General features: G+C 32.8%; 1 protein-coding gene across 1 annotated transcript in view; it reads right to left on the bottom strand.

The window, feature by feature from the left end:
- Brr2 (Brr2 U5 snRNP complex subunit) overlaps positions 1-11,085 on the bottom strand; it is a 29,207-nt gene extending 18,122 nt beyond the window's left edge. Inside the window, exons 1-6 of the mRNA XM_965461.4 lie at positions 10,824-11,085; positions 10,480-10,643; positions 10,147-10,421; positions 5,941-6,185; positions 5,633-5,879; positions 5,244-5,573 (exon numbers count right to left, since the gene is read on the bottom strand). Of these exons, the coding sequence (XP_970554.1) occupies positions 5,244-5,573; positions 5,633-5,879; positions 5,941-6,185; positions 10,147-10,421; positions 10,480-10,643; positions 10,824-10,868 (1,306 nt within the window). The 5' untranslated portion in view covers positions 10,869-11,085. The remainder of the gene's footprint in view (positions 1-5,243; positions 5,574-5,632; positions 5,880-5,940; positions 6,186-10,146; positions 10,422-10,479; positions 10,644-10,823) is intronic.
- Between the last annotated feature and the right edge of the window lie 3,954 nt (positions 11,086-15,039).

Here is a 15,039-nt window from a genome sequence, read left to right as displayed (position 1 = left end):
ATCAATATAATATAATAGAAATTCAATTGAAAAAGTTTTTTTTCCAATATGTACAAATTTTGTTTGAAAAAATCTAAATCAAAACAAACAAATTTTTTTTAACTGTACCGTAATGAACATTTTACTCTCACAGTATTCATGCTGGAAAGTACCATTTTACTAGTCCGCTGGATAATTTTTTTCAGGGGCTAGTCCGAGTCACGAGACAGTGAAGTTGTAAGTTTAGGGATTTATATTATAAATATTAAATGTACAATTATGTGCAGAAATGCTGCTTGAAGAATGAGGTATTGCAACTGCAGTCGTGTTTTTTAGCATTGTTAATGACGTTAGATGCTCCTTAGAGACGAATAAAAAAATGTTGTAGGATTCACGCCCGGAAAGTGATCTTCTATTGCTACTCGAAAGCGCGTATTTGCTTACTCGTCCAGTAAAACCTCACTTTCCGGACTTAATACGTAAAATACTCATGAATCACAGAAAAATATGACTGAAAACCAACATCTATGTACATAGTGAGCCATTTTGAACTCGAACACATCACAGGAGCGTTAAAATGGTATCAATTAAGCCAAAAATGCATGGTTTTTGAGAAAAAGTTTTTATTTTATTTCACTTACGATCGGTTTATAGAAGCGTAATTAATTTAAACTGCAATTAAATGCGTGATTAACTGATCACGTGACCAAACTGAATCAATTTGATTGGTCTATTCGCGTTGTTAACTATTAACAACGTTGTTTAACCATGGGGTTAAACAGGGTTTTTCTTTAAATTTAAGAATTTTTCATGAAAGTTGTCGCAACGGTTAAGTAACCCATGCGAGCATTTCCGCGGCATCAGCGAATGTCAGCAAAATGACTTAAGTGGGTCACTTGACCAGCGACAACTAAACAATAACAATAATAGTTTTAAAAATTAAATGGGCAAATTATTATTTAAATTAACATTGTTTTAGATACACTGTTTTAGTTTGTAAGTAAATTTTGTATATATTCGAATCATTTTTGTAATAAAATCAGTATGAACTTAACCCCGAGTTCTACTCATTCAACGTATTAAAATTTAATAAAGCTTTCTATAAACCGGTCCTTAGAGCCGGTTTACAGAACATTTTAATTGCAATTAAATTTTAATCGCCATTAACTTGACATTTGTCAGTGGATTTTAAATGGCAACTTAATTCGAATTAGTTTAATTTTGATTTAAATCTTAATTTCGCTTTCTGTAAACCGACCCTAAATGATAGATCATTTAATTCTGCATCGATCTATATTAACATTCCCTATACTTATGTTTAATAGTTTTCAAGTTACAATAACTTTTTGTTGGGATTGAAGAATTTGTTAGTCATAGGTCTTTTCTTATAAGTTGCCATAGAAACAAGAGAAAAAATGTGAGAAATTAAAGTTTTTCAAACCAACATTCAATGAATTTATTTTGTTTTCACGAACGAATAACAATTTGTCATTTGTTTAATCAAAAATGTTTCTATAGCAAACTAAGCAAAAATAGTTATCGTTAGTAATAAATTTCCTACAATGTCAAAAAAAACAACAATTTGAAAATTATCACATATAGCTATAGGGAATACTAATACAGATCGATGTAGAAAAAAATTCTCCTCCATCTAATAAAATAAAAATTGAAACATCCCATTTGAAAAAAATAATGGGTACATGAAGTTGTCTAAACTTAACCTTAAAATATTTGATAGCGTTGATAGCGGTAAAACCGAAAATGTCGCCATCTTGAAAATGTTTTCAAGGAGCAGAACTCAAAAAATGTATTATGGCTGAGAACTAGCTTTCAGATAAATTTGTTTATTACAACTTACAATACTTCTAATGTGGCATTTAAACGAAACAGCCTGTAGATCGTAATTATGATTTTTATATTTGTTCTAAGTCAGTTACATCCACCGCAACCGTGAGTATAGTTATTCGTGAGTTCGTGATTCAGTTATAAATCTCGGAACTTTTCTAAAGCCTCTCTGACAATTTTCATAATTTATGTATTACCAAGTTGGGCCCTTTAATTAATAATTTGTTTTGCAAAAAGTCTCAAAATCAAAAAAAGGCTTTTTACTAATTCAGTTTAAGAATTAAGGTTCGTATAAAATCAATTCTGTTTTTCTGCAAATACACTTTTGGTCAGCAAAGATTACGTAACACCTTAAATCAAATTTATGTTTAAATTAATTTTTGACTTTCATTCAAAAAAGTCAGTCTCAATAACTTTTAAAATTGAGTAAATCTATTTGGGATTGCGTGGGGAAAGTTCAAAACCAATATTAGTTACATTTTAGGTTTCATACCTTAATCAACCCCTACTTTAAAATTTTAAATAGAACCCCTACTTTTTTAAACATTTTCGTAAAAAATTAGCGTATTTAACTGCCAAATATATTTTTTTGGTGATTCGTTATTTAGATAAGAGTAGTTTTAAATTTGAAATTTTTAATCTTAGTATGCTTTGATTTGAAACCAATTTAATTTAAATAAAAAAATTGTCGATTAGAGATGCAATGAGAAAGTTTAAAACAAGTTACATTTTAGGTTTCATTCCCTAATAGCTTCTGACCCCTACTTTCACATTTTAAATGACACCCTCTCTTTTTGAAACATTTTTAGAAAAGAAAAAATGAACTTATCTAACTGTCAAAAAATGTTTTTATCGCTTCGTTTTTTAGTTGAGTGGTTTTATATTTTAAACTTAAATCCTTTGATTTGAAGCCAATTTAATTTAAATAAAAAATGTCGATTTGAGATGCGATGAAAGAATTGAAAGCCAAGAACGTTTTAGATTTCATCCCCCAGTCTTTAACCACCCTTACTTTACAATTTTAAATGACACCCCCAACTATTTGAAATATTTTTGGAAAGGGGATAAAAAGCCTATCTAACCGTAAATGCAAAATTTTTTTCGATACGTTTTCGAGTTTAACATCGACATAAAATGTTTCAAAATGTTGAGGGTGCTATTACAAATTTTAAAGTAAGGGTGGTTAGCGACTAGGGAATGGAACATATTCCAAGTTGGTTTTGAACTGTCCCACTGCAACTCAAAACGACATATTCGTACTCACCTACAGTTGTCTTAAAAAAAACGGAAATTGTCAGAAAAAATTCTGTCAATTTTATTAAAGTTTTATCATCGTCATCTGTATAGACTGACACTATATCTTGCCTGGGCACTTGTAAAGTTCAAGTGATTCTCGTCAGCGCTACAGTTTGCGCGGAATATTTGACACATCCTGCACTTGACGGTAAATTGTTTTTCAAAACTTCAAAATATGTCTAGCATATGGTGTTTTGTTGTATCTTTTCTGTCGAGCTTTTGTTAGTTGCGTTTTTCTTTATTGGTTTAGATGGTTCGTGTTTCGTCACTGCTCATTAATAACTTGATACTCTTAGCAGCTGACGATAGAAATTGACGCACTACACATTACAACACGTGTAATTATGTAGTCACTGTTTCAATGCATTTTTTTCGAAATGCCCTGGTGGGATATTGATACATTTCATTAAGAAGGCGGTGATTTCTATATTTTGAAACGGCCTTTTAGGTTAAAAAAACTGCACTGATGTTGATGTGTCAGAAATGGGTGGTCACTGCTTTGTGTGTATTGTTCCTCAAATCGGGTATTTATTGGCGTCTAGGTAAACCCTGATTCTGCCTTCGTAACACGACTTTTAAGTGTCTTCTCATCTGAAACGACTACAGTGTCCCAAATATTGTTTTATAGGAGAAATTCCATTGCAAGTTCCACTATCTCTATTACTTGGGTCCATTTTTTAAAATATGGCTTTCTAACTGTATAATAGTTACCCAATTCCGATTGATCAATGCGACGATAGGCGGTAGCTCGGAATGCCAGAAAGATGGTTTGTTTCATTAATTGCTTTAACACAATCGGCCATTGGATTTTCTCTTAAAAATGTAATTAATGCTTCATCTTGCAAAGCGTTTGTACATCGTTTTCGACCAGAACCGGCATTTCGTTTAACACTTCCCTCGCTCTCACATTTTTTTAAATTCCTATCACTTTTGCCGATAACAAATTCCGCCGCTAGATCTACTATCTTTCTTGCATTTATACTATGCTAGTCCTAGCTGTTTCACTAAGATGTGGATATTATAAAATTTATTTGTTAACAAATACTACTGCCAAAAAGACATAAATTGACTAATTAAATTTCCAGTTTATATTAGGTCAAATTTCATTTCCCGTTTTTTTTAAACCAAATGAACTTTTTATTTAAATAAAATCGACTTCAAATCAAAGAGCACCGTAACAAACAAATCCAAATACAGGTTGATTCAGATAAGATATAGAGCCTGACGATCTAGCGATGCAACCCAAAATACACCTTTGATTTACGCCTTCAATCTAATTTAAATTATAATTTTCAAGTTGGATCCAAGTTATAAACAGAGAGACAAAAAATTACTTTTAGCGAAAAAAGCGTTCACAATGCATGTCTCTTACTTGTTTTTCTTGGAAGAAAAATGGCCCGATTATGCGATTCACGAAGATGCGAGATGCCACACTAAATGTTCACCAAACCAATTTACTGGAAATGTGTTTCACTTATCCACAATGGATTTTTCTAAGCATAGTCATGGCAGTTGTGTACTACCATTGTTAAAAAATTTGACTTCATTACTGAATAAAATTTTCTGAATAAAGTTATGTCAACTCGCATTTGTGTTTTGATAAACAGGCAAAAATCCAATCTGATGAAATTTATTTCCCCTCAGAATACAACAAACTGAAATCCGGCTGATGCCTGTTGGTTCTGAGTCATGTAAGCTAATACGCGAACTTCATTTCCCAAAGACCTAGCAGTATGTTTTCTTTTTTGATAAAAAGGCCAATTTCTTCTAAGTTCCCACTCAAAACGTGTAAAAATCACGCCACTAGGATGTTGTCTATTCGTGAAACGTTAGGCAAACAAATAGCAGCAACAGCAATGTAGGGTACAATGTGACAATAATGACCAGCACTGATGTCAAAACTTGTCAAGCACTCACTGTCAGCAACATAAGATAACTTGGACTGCAAATGCAAATCGTAGCTAAAATTAGATCAAGACGTAAATGAAATTTGTTTTTTGTGTTTTATGACATTGTGTATATATATATTTAACGCACGTATTTTAAAGAAAGGATTATTTTCTAGTTCATCGAACTGCTCTAACAATATCACAATCAGAAAAAACATCAACGATCACACTCACCTTTCCTCTGCTTCCTGAAAGATCCATCCGGTAACTGACAGCGTTTATTTGCCATGTAATGCGATCCCTGCGTAAACACCAAATCTTCCAAGTCAAGTAGGTGTCTTGATCCAGCAACTTGTGCTCCACTACCTGTATCCATCTCATCCGATTGATCTTTTCGGCTTGATGATCTTGAAGTTGATTCTTCGTCTTCACCATCATCATCCCCTTTTCCGGTTTCCAGAAGACGCAAAATACGAGTAAGACTGGGATCTTCAGACATTTTATCTTTGATTTTCTGTCTTTCTGATTCACTCTGTGATTTGGCCAATAATGTGCAATATAAAACTACAAATAAAAATAGATATTGGTTATAAATTTAGCTGTAGGAAATGGCAACAACTTACTCATCTGCCTATGTTTTTTCAACTGTTTAATAAAGTCAAAGCAATCGTAACCTAGTAGTAAAACAAGTTGATTTTCGCACTCTCGATCATCTCCAGCATCGCGAAGAACATTTAACACTTCCGCCGCTTTTGCCTGCGAAACCATTGCATCGTCATAAATTTTTGAAAGGCGCCTTTGCAGCCAATAAGCGTCTATATCAAGAGGATGAAGTGCTTTTTCCTTTTTCATTTCTTCAACACCACCAAGCTGTTGCAATAATAATAATATTTATAATAATAAAACAAAAAAGATAATAAATCAAACTTACATTCTCTGCATGTATAGCACTATCCTCTTTAGCTTCTTCTCCTTCTTCATCATCCATATCCTCGCGAACTTCTCCATACATGTCTTCATCATCTTCCTCCTCTGATTCTTCAAACTGAACATTAATTCCATAAGTTTCATCAATGTTTTCTTCATTCATAGATATTTTATTTTCTTCATTTCCAAAATCAGTAATTTTTTTACCCAGATTAACGAGTAAAGCAAATCTCTCCTCAGCAATAGAGCCTAAACAAAAAATTAATAATAAAATCTAATTTGCTGCATCAATTCAGAGCATACATTTGTATACAATTTTTCAACATTTTTGACAAAATTTCCGCCTGAGAAAAACACAAAATTTTCCAAAAAAAGTTAGTAATTCTATATCCAGATTGAAAAAATCTCATAAAACAAATAGGTATTCATTCAGAAGCGCGCCTAAAAGCTCGAGAAAAAGTAACACCACGTTTGATCTAATTTAAGGTAGTTGATGCCTAAATTCACTTTCATAAAATATCTTTTAAATTTTAAAAGATTATTGTTCAAAGAATTCCGCATCGATAATGCAAAAATGAAAAAGATTGGCCGTCTAGTTTCGCAAATATTGAATTTTTGACTCTCTTTTACATTGCGGTATGTGGAGGATCGAAATTATTTTGTACGTTTTTTGGTCTACCAAACCATTCTTAGGATTTTTTTAAAAAACTAAATTAACATTCAGCAACATCTAATAAGTATTTTAAGAGGAAAAAACTCGGGGTCACCGTCCAAATTTTGGAGTTATTAATTAATAAGCGATGAGAAATTTGTCTCTGTGGAGTAGTAAAAGGGATACACTAAAATAGTACTGGCAACACAGCGCATCTGTTAAACCGCTAAACATGAATTTTGAACTTAAATTAAATGTACAAAAACACCCGAATAACACTAACATAACATCATTTTCAAATTAAGTTTGTAATTTTTACGCCCAAAAAATGTTTACAAACAAAAACGAATATCCCGACACAGAGTTTTTGACTTAAGAGCTAGTTAGGAGGTAAACATAGTGGGTGATTCAGATAAGAAAAGAGCCTGACGATCTGCCGATGCAACCTAAAAAAACAAATTTCATTTAAGTCTTGATCTAATTTTAATTACGATTTGCATTTGCAATCCAAGTTATCTTATGTTGCTGACAGTGTTTGACAAGCTTTGACATCGGTACTGGTCATTATTGTCACATTGTATCCTGCATTCCTGTGGCTGCAATGAATTTGTTTGCACAACGTTTAATGAATAGACAACATCCTAGTGGCATGATTTTAAACGTCCTGAGTGGGAAATTAAAAGAAATTGTCCTCTTTGCGAAAGAAGAAAATACACTGCTTGGACTTTAGAAAATAAAATTCGTGTAATAGCTAACATAACACAGAACCAACAGGCATCAACCAGACTTCAGTTTGTTGTATTCTGAGGGAAAATAAATTTCATCCCTATCATGTGCAGTTAGTACGAGAACTTAGGAAAACTGAATTTGAACGCAGATTAGAGTTTTGTCTCTTTATCGGAATACAAATATAAGTTGACAACTTTCTTCAGAAAATTTTATTTAGTAATGAAGCCCAATTTTCTAACAATGATAATGCACAACTGCCATAACCATGCTCAGAAAAATCCACTGTGGATAAGTGTATAAGTGAAACACATTTTTAATACTTCTTGTTGGATTTTCTTGGCATGGAAAATAAATAAAACAAAGTTAAAAAAGCCTGACACACCAAACTTTCATTTGAAACACTACGCAATACAAAACAAATAAAAGTTTGGTGTGTCGGGATTTTTAAACTTTGTTTTATTTATATTTTTAATGAATTGTTTTGATGAACGTTTGGTGTGGCATCTCGCAACGTCGTGAATCGCATAATCAAGCCTTTTTCTTCCAAGAAAAACAAGCAGAAGACAAGCACTTAGAACGCTTTTTTGGTAGAAGTCATTTTTTGTTTCCCTTGATATGAATTCGTAGAATTGTAAGGGATGCTTGGGAGATCCGAATGGTTGGTGTGTGTGAGGGCTTTTAGGGCGAGTGTGAAAGATGGGAAACATGTGTTAAAGATGAATGCCGAATGTCTGGATTTTTTAGAAAATAAGTTAGTCTGTAACTGGCTTTTGTAGAGTAAAGTGAAATTAAAAGGTCCTGTTGAGAAAATCGTCGTTTAATTATCCTATAATCCTGACGTAATAAATTATAAACTATAACACCCTGTTTATTGTTGTAATTTATGATTTTGAAAAACTCTACCAACCTTTAATGTTTCATTCTTTCACACATTTTGTGTTAAGAGTTTATACCGAAAAGACCTCTCTACTTTTTCTATCATTCCGCGAGAACCGAATGACACTAATGATCGTTCTCTGTGCTGATGTCAGGGTGACACAAGATGATAGATAACTTGGATTCAACTTACAAATCATAATTTAAATTGGATCAAAGGCGTAAATGAAATACGTTTTTTTGGGTTGCATCGTCAGATCGTCAGGCTGCATATTTTATCTGAATCACCCTGTATTAAAAGTCGCTGTTCCTACAAGGTGAGCGTGCCACAGGAGCCACCAAGAAGATGTAATTACAAATTTTTTCGGTCAAATTTCGAAAATAGGACGCGTTTACAATAAAAGCGCTATAGCTTTCTATCGTTTATCGAAGGTTTTAGCCTAATAATTCTTCCTTTACGTTCACAGTATTTTTTTTTGGATTGGTTACTGTGGATACTATATAATATACGATATATTTTTTTGACCTAACTTTTTGCTCCAATTGTAAGGCCCCAACAACCTTACCTGACCTGACCTGACCTGACCTGACCGAAAAATGTACAAAAACATCCGAATAACACTAACATAACATCATTTACACGCTTAAAAAAAGTAGAAACAATAATTATTTACCTAACGAGTTTGGAAAGTGCAATTTCCCACATGAGCACTTTGTTTGCGAAGTGCGAATGTGGGAATGGCTTTCCAAACAAGTTAGGTACAATATTTTTTGTAACGAATCTCTGAAAAATTTTTTTTTTATAATTTAGTTTTTTTTGTTAATGGGTTGCAGGTCAAACAATCAAAAAAAAGACATGAGCTGTCAAGTATCATAAAGAAAATAATCGTTTCCGTCTCAACGGTAGCCAATTAAAAATCCCTAGCCATTGTTACAAAGTAAAAAACACCGCAGTGCGGGAAAGTCCATTTTCCACACGCTGGAATTTGGTAAGTTCCTGAATTAGCATTTTGTCATTAGTATTTGAAAAGTAGAAATATGTTCCAAAAGAGAAACAAAAATGCCATATTTGACTAAATTTAGGTATTTTATTAAAAAAACATGTTCACTCATGAAAAAAAAGCACGAAAGATACCAATTTTTAATAAATGCAATGATTTTTTGGCTAATTTTCGACAAAATGAAGCAAATAAAACACATATTTCAAAAAAAAAGTTCAGAAAGCTCGCTCGCAAATCTAAGTTTTACAGCAAAAAAAAAACACACAAATAATAACATTCTCAAACTAGTTAATTTTTCGGTTCAGTTTTAGATTAGAAACAAGCTTACAATCTCAATAACATATTTTTTTATATTACATGATGTTATAGAAAATATTCTCGCAAAATTATTTAAACTAATTATTGTTTCCGACTAAAACTTTTGGACCTACTTTATTAGTAAGCTTCTTGTTATAGTAAAATGTCTGGCTACAAAAAAAATAACTATTTTAAACTCAATTTTGTGATTTCTCAACTTATTTATAACAAATTTCGCGCAATAAATATTGAAAATTACGTAAAAGTGCCACAATTTTTTAGCTCAGAAATATGCTTAATCCCACATGAAAAAAACTAACGCCATCACGTTTGAAAAAAACATCCAGATTACACAGAAATTAACCTCATTTAGTGTCTTCTTGCCCTGTATGTGTAATTCTCAAAAGTTCTAATCTTAAAAATCCGCTTAAACAATCGAAAAGTAGAAAATAATATTTTTAATCCAATTTGGTGGTCGAAAAAGACAATTTTCTTATTTTTTTGTTAAATAAAAGTAAATAACGTGAAAAAAATTATAACTAACGTAAGTAACGCTTTGAGGTAGTAACTAAAAGAATAAAAATAAATGTAAAATTGGAGCTGACAAAAATTTGCGTTTAAATAAAAAACTACCGCAAAAATCTAAATTACAAACCTAACAGCATTTCAGTCTCCTTTTTCTTTTCTTTCTCCTTCAACCTGTCGTTCTTTAATACTGTTAAGACCTCATCTGCTGCACCACAAAGAATATCTCTTGGTTGATCCCCCAATGCTTCTTGCAAAAAACTCAAAAGCACTTCATACGTTTGTCTAGTTTCTTGCGTTTTAGGTCGATATATTATTCCCACCATTTCATCCACACCTTCTGAAAGTAATGTGGCCCCCTTCATTCGGGCGAAATCATATTGGGCTTCGTCACGTTTTTGCCTCCTAAAAAAACAAGTTCAAATAAAATATTAATACAATAATTGTTAGTGCAACAACTTACTTAACTTTCCGTTCTTCTGCTTTGCCGGGTCGAGTCCTCTGTGCCCTGTCACCCATTTTAGTCCCCGATAGTTTTCCAACAAGGGAAACAACTTCACCTGTAGCCTCATCTCGACTTCTTCTCTCAATCAGACGAACATCAGCTTGAAGCACGAGATTTGAGTTCTACAACAAAGTTTCGTGTTGTGATAAACAGAACGTAACCTAAACGTTGACGCGTCGTTGATGAAATCAACTCATTTTGCTCCCGAATAGTAATTCTAACTAATCACAAATTTAAATTAGTGTTGTATAATATGTTTGCTTAATTGTAGAGGTAGTAGCAATGCATTTTTTATTACTTACAGCTTTATATTCGTATTGAAGCTGCCTTGCCGCAGCATCCGCCATGTTGTTAAACTATCCACTTGTGATGCACTTGTGGCTACACTGGCCGCAAGGTCACCAACTGTGCGTGAGCAAAAGTTCTAGTTCACTTTGAAGGTTGCTTGCAGAAAAAAGGTTGTTTGGGTGCATCACGGCCTCCTAGATTGATAAATGATAAAAAAGACTTTCTTACGTCTCTTACACGGCACGTCGCATGTGTCAAATGTCTGTTTTTTAACCAAAGTTCCACAAAATTCTGTATGTCACAGCTCTCTTGTGGCGATTTTAAGAAACATTTACAGGGAACTGCAAAAATGATAAAACAATTTCACATTTTCAAATCAAATTTAACGATTTACACTATTCCAGGGTTTACACTTTCCTGTCATTTTACAAAAATTGGAGAACGTTGTGCTTACACTCGTACCTCTCGGATAAAGTTAGAAACAACATATTTTTGCAATACATTCCTCAATGACTGTAAATTCGGACGTACACCCGAGCTTTAGTTTTCGCAAACTAAAACGGAGAAAATTCGCGACATTTGACTTAGCGAGCTTGGTCCAGCGGTTCTGTAGTCACTATAAAGGTACAGATTAGAGGCATAGATTAAAAGTGGATTAGAGATCATTGCGACGCCATCTGCAATTTCATTCATAAATAGTCGAGTGGCACATCTGCCTTGCCCTTCGACCTTCGTTTAGACTGGGCAAATTAAGATTTGTTGTGAAGCCAACATATGCAAGTGGGGGAAATGATCGATGGTACGCGAATTTGACCCTTAAGTAACCCTTCTCTGATTGGTTTACTCAAAATATTTCCAAGTGTTTCGTTAATATTCGTCAAACTTCGTGCAATCTCGATTGTGATTAAAGGGAAAAATTATGAATTTTGGGCTTAAATTTACCTGTGAATGGGTAAAATTTGGTTCTTGTGTCGAAATATACAGGAGAAAGTATCCACAAGGGCTTATTCATCGATCATGTCATGCGTAAGTTGGAAAATACACGTGTTGATCTAAATATGGAAACATACCAGTGGTGTCGTTACGTATTCTGATTTTCCGCTTTGATACTGAATATTTTTGAATATTATAACTCTGACGGCATGTCATAAGATAGAATTAGAAGTATTTTAGCTAAGGCATTTTTTTAAACTCGAATACATAAATTGTTTCAGTAACTTGTAATGAATGTTTTTTCAGTTGTTTGCCCCTTGAATACAAGCTGCCATTGAACAAGGAGTTAGCTTCCTCTGACCCCTCACTCCCCTCGCCGTGATGTTGGGTTCAAACAAACTGCCAACAAACTCGCTGTATGGCGAGTCTATACGACATATGGTCGAAGGCCTTGCTTTAATCTGTGACAAAGGTAGATATGCCCCGATCTCCACCACGCGCGCATATTGCAGTAACTTTAAATTACAATAACTTGGTAAGTATTACAGATATCAAAATGATTCTTCCACCAAAAACTTATTTCAACTATGGGATCATTTCATCTCGCATATGTGGAGGTCTATCTTTTAAAATAAAAAATTTTTTCGCATCTCGAACATTCCATAACACAATACAAAAAAAATGTAATTTTCTTACTTTGCTTTTTGTAAAATCTAAAGCTTGTCTATATATACGTTAGAATCTACATATATTGGGGAAGCTAGCGCAAAAAAATGAATTTTCTTACTTTATTTAGAAGGAAAATATGACGATGTAAACACAAATTTTGCGCAATTTTAGTTTTTCAAAAATTTTCAGAAAAACGTCTTTTTCATAATGAAGGCAATTCCAAGTCAAAAAGCGACCTACAGATTTAGCAGGAAATTCTTCGTAAGAATCAGTTTTAAGCAATCGTGTGCAATCGAGTCCGGACCAACTTCTTAAATCAGCGACTTTTGAGATGCTTGCTTCCGGACTTGCAATTAATTTTTCTATCACACTCACAAACATTTCGCGGGCAAAAAAATAGTAAGTAAAAAACGTTCGCGCATCTTGAAAATTTCACTACACAAACATGACACGTTACAAGAAAACTAAAATTTTCTGTTTTCTTTTGCAAAAACTAAAGCTTGTGTGTATATGTTAGACATTGCATTAATTGAGGAATATGTTACAAAAACATGAAGTGTTTAGCTTTATCCAGAGGGAAGAAACAAAGATCTAAACGCACAATTTGTCCAATTTTAGGTTTTTGTACATTGTTATGTACCACAAGTGTGCGTGCGATCGAATATTTATTTATACGTACGAAAAGCCACCCGCTTCGCATAAGTTTCAAGCAACTGTCCTCATCTCCTATATTATTTTAAGTTTTAGAAATAATATTTAAAAATCTTATTGTTTAACTATTGTTTAACTATTTTGTATAACTTAGAACATACGGTTACATTTGGTACCATATGGTAATTCGTAAATCTAAGGGTAAATCCCAACCAATCACGTCATAGTCAAAATCCAATGAAATATCTGAAAGACAAACGAGGGATGTTCCAGTTCAGCCCATGAGGCAATATTATAAAAGTTCCTTTTCACTATTAGTTTAACGTCTATTCTTTTAAATAAAGTGGTGTCAGAAGTTCCTGAATGTTTTATTAACACATTTTTCGCTAAAACGCCTTTTTTAAAAAGAAAGCAGTTCCAAATCAAACAACTACCTTCAAATTCAAATTCAGCAGAAAATTTCATATAGCAATCAAGTGTTTGAGCTCATTTTTAAAAATTGTACACATCATTCCTTAACATTTAACCACCATAAACTCTGTTAATTTGAATAATATCCACAAATTTCAAGAGCCATGTTATGTAATTTTTTTTGCTTTACAAGTTTTATTTAAAAGCTCTTACCTATTTTGAAAAAACACATAATTTTCGTCTTTCTAATGTTTTCCCGGGTGTTGAAACGAAAAATTCTTTGAGCAGGCGTTTTTAAATACTCCACAATAATTTATAGCAAAAATTTATGTTTATCCTCCACATTTTAACGTAAAAATTTGTTTGACTGCACTTGGTTCGATATGCACGCCAATGAGAAGCCGCTTAATGGTTATCGTCATCACTTCATCAGTCATCAACTCATCAATCATTATTAGTGTCATTTGCGCTTGCGTGTTCTTTGTTTGCTTCAAATTTAAAAATGAAGATTACCATACAGAGCAAAATAAAATAACGAGAAAGACAACTACAAAAGGCATTGAACAGTGTTTCCCAACCAGAGGTTCGCGATGTGTACAAAAGGGGTTCGCCAACAAAAATATTGTAATGGCGGAATTTTTTAAAATGGTTAACGTAAAATCATAACAATTACAAATTACAAAATATTAAATTTAAATAAATTTAACAGACAAAATATTGGTAGCAGCTCATTGTCTCTGTGGGCCATAAATTGTTTTTGTTTATTGTTTTTGCTCCAAAATTTTTTTTTTAAATTAATTATGTTTCCATTTGGAAGATCTAACAAAATTTAGACTTCACGGATTCTAGATAGATTTCTATTTGTTGAACGCGTTTTTATCGAACATCTGAAGACAGTTATTACCACTTTGTGTCTATGAAAATAAAATTCAATGCTTGTTAATAGATACAGAAATAATGTTGTATTATGATATTATGGAGAAAAATTAGCTTATCGTACAATAATTTTTATAAAAAAGGACGTTTCTACTGCAATAAAACTTAATTGCCGAAGGAATCAATAATTATATGTTATGAAGATTGGCTATCAGTTTTCTGTAATTTATTTGAACTGAAATGGGCTTGAAGTTAGAGCAAGTTCTAAATTCTTTTTTAGACTTAGTTTAAAAATAAAATTGGCTTTTTTTTATTCTTCCGTTTCATTTAATTTTTTTCTGTCTCACATGATTATTTTGCATTTTCGTTACTTTCTTGTTAAAAATAGGAAATTGCAGTGTTAAGTAAGCACTTTTTATCTTCTCATCTACACTAAAAATTGTTATCGATACGGTATTTGCAGAATCGACCAATATTAGTTTGGATAAAAATCATCAGTTATCTTTATCAAGCCCGGTATGATGTATAGACACCAGGAAGCCCGGGCTTTCCTGTGGACTTAGAGCTGCATATTCAGCACAAACACACATTTTCTGTTAAAGCACATTCCCCTATTCCCCTTCTTCGAGCTTGCCCTCCAGCCTCAGGAAATTTTGATATGTCTACCCAAGTGTAAAGAAATGTTAAAAA

Source organism: Tribolium castaneum, chromosome 4 (genome assembly GCF_031307605.1).
Source record: "Tribolium castaneum strain GA2 chromosome 4, icTriCast1.1, whole genome shotgun sequence".
NCBI lineage: Eukaryota > Metazoa > Arthropoda > Insecta > Coleoptera > Tenebrionidae > Tribolium > Tribolium castaneum.
Note: the sequence above shows the minus strand (reverse complement) of the source record. Positions and strands in the feature narration are given on the sequence as shown.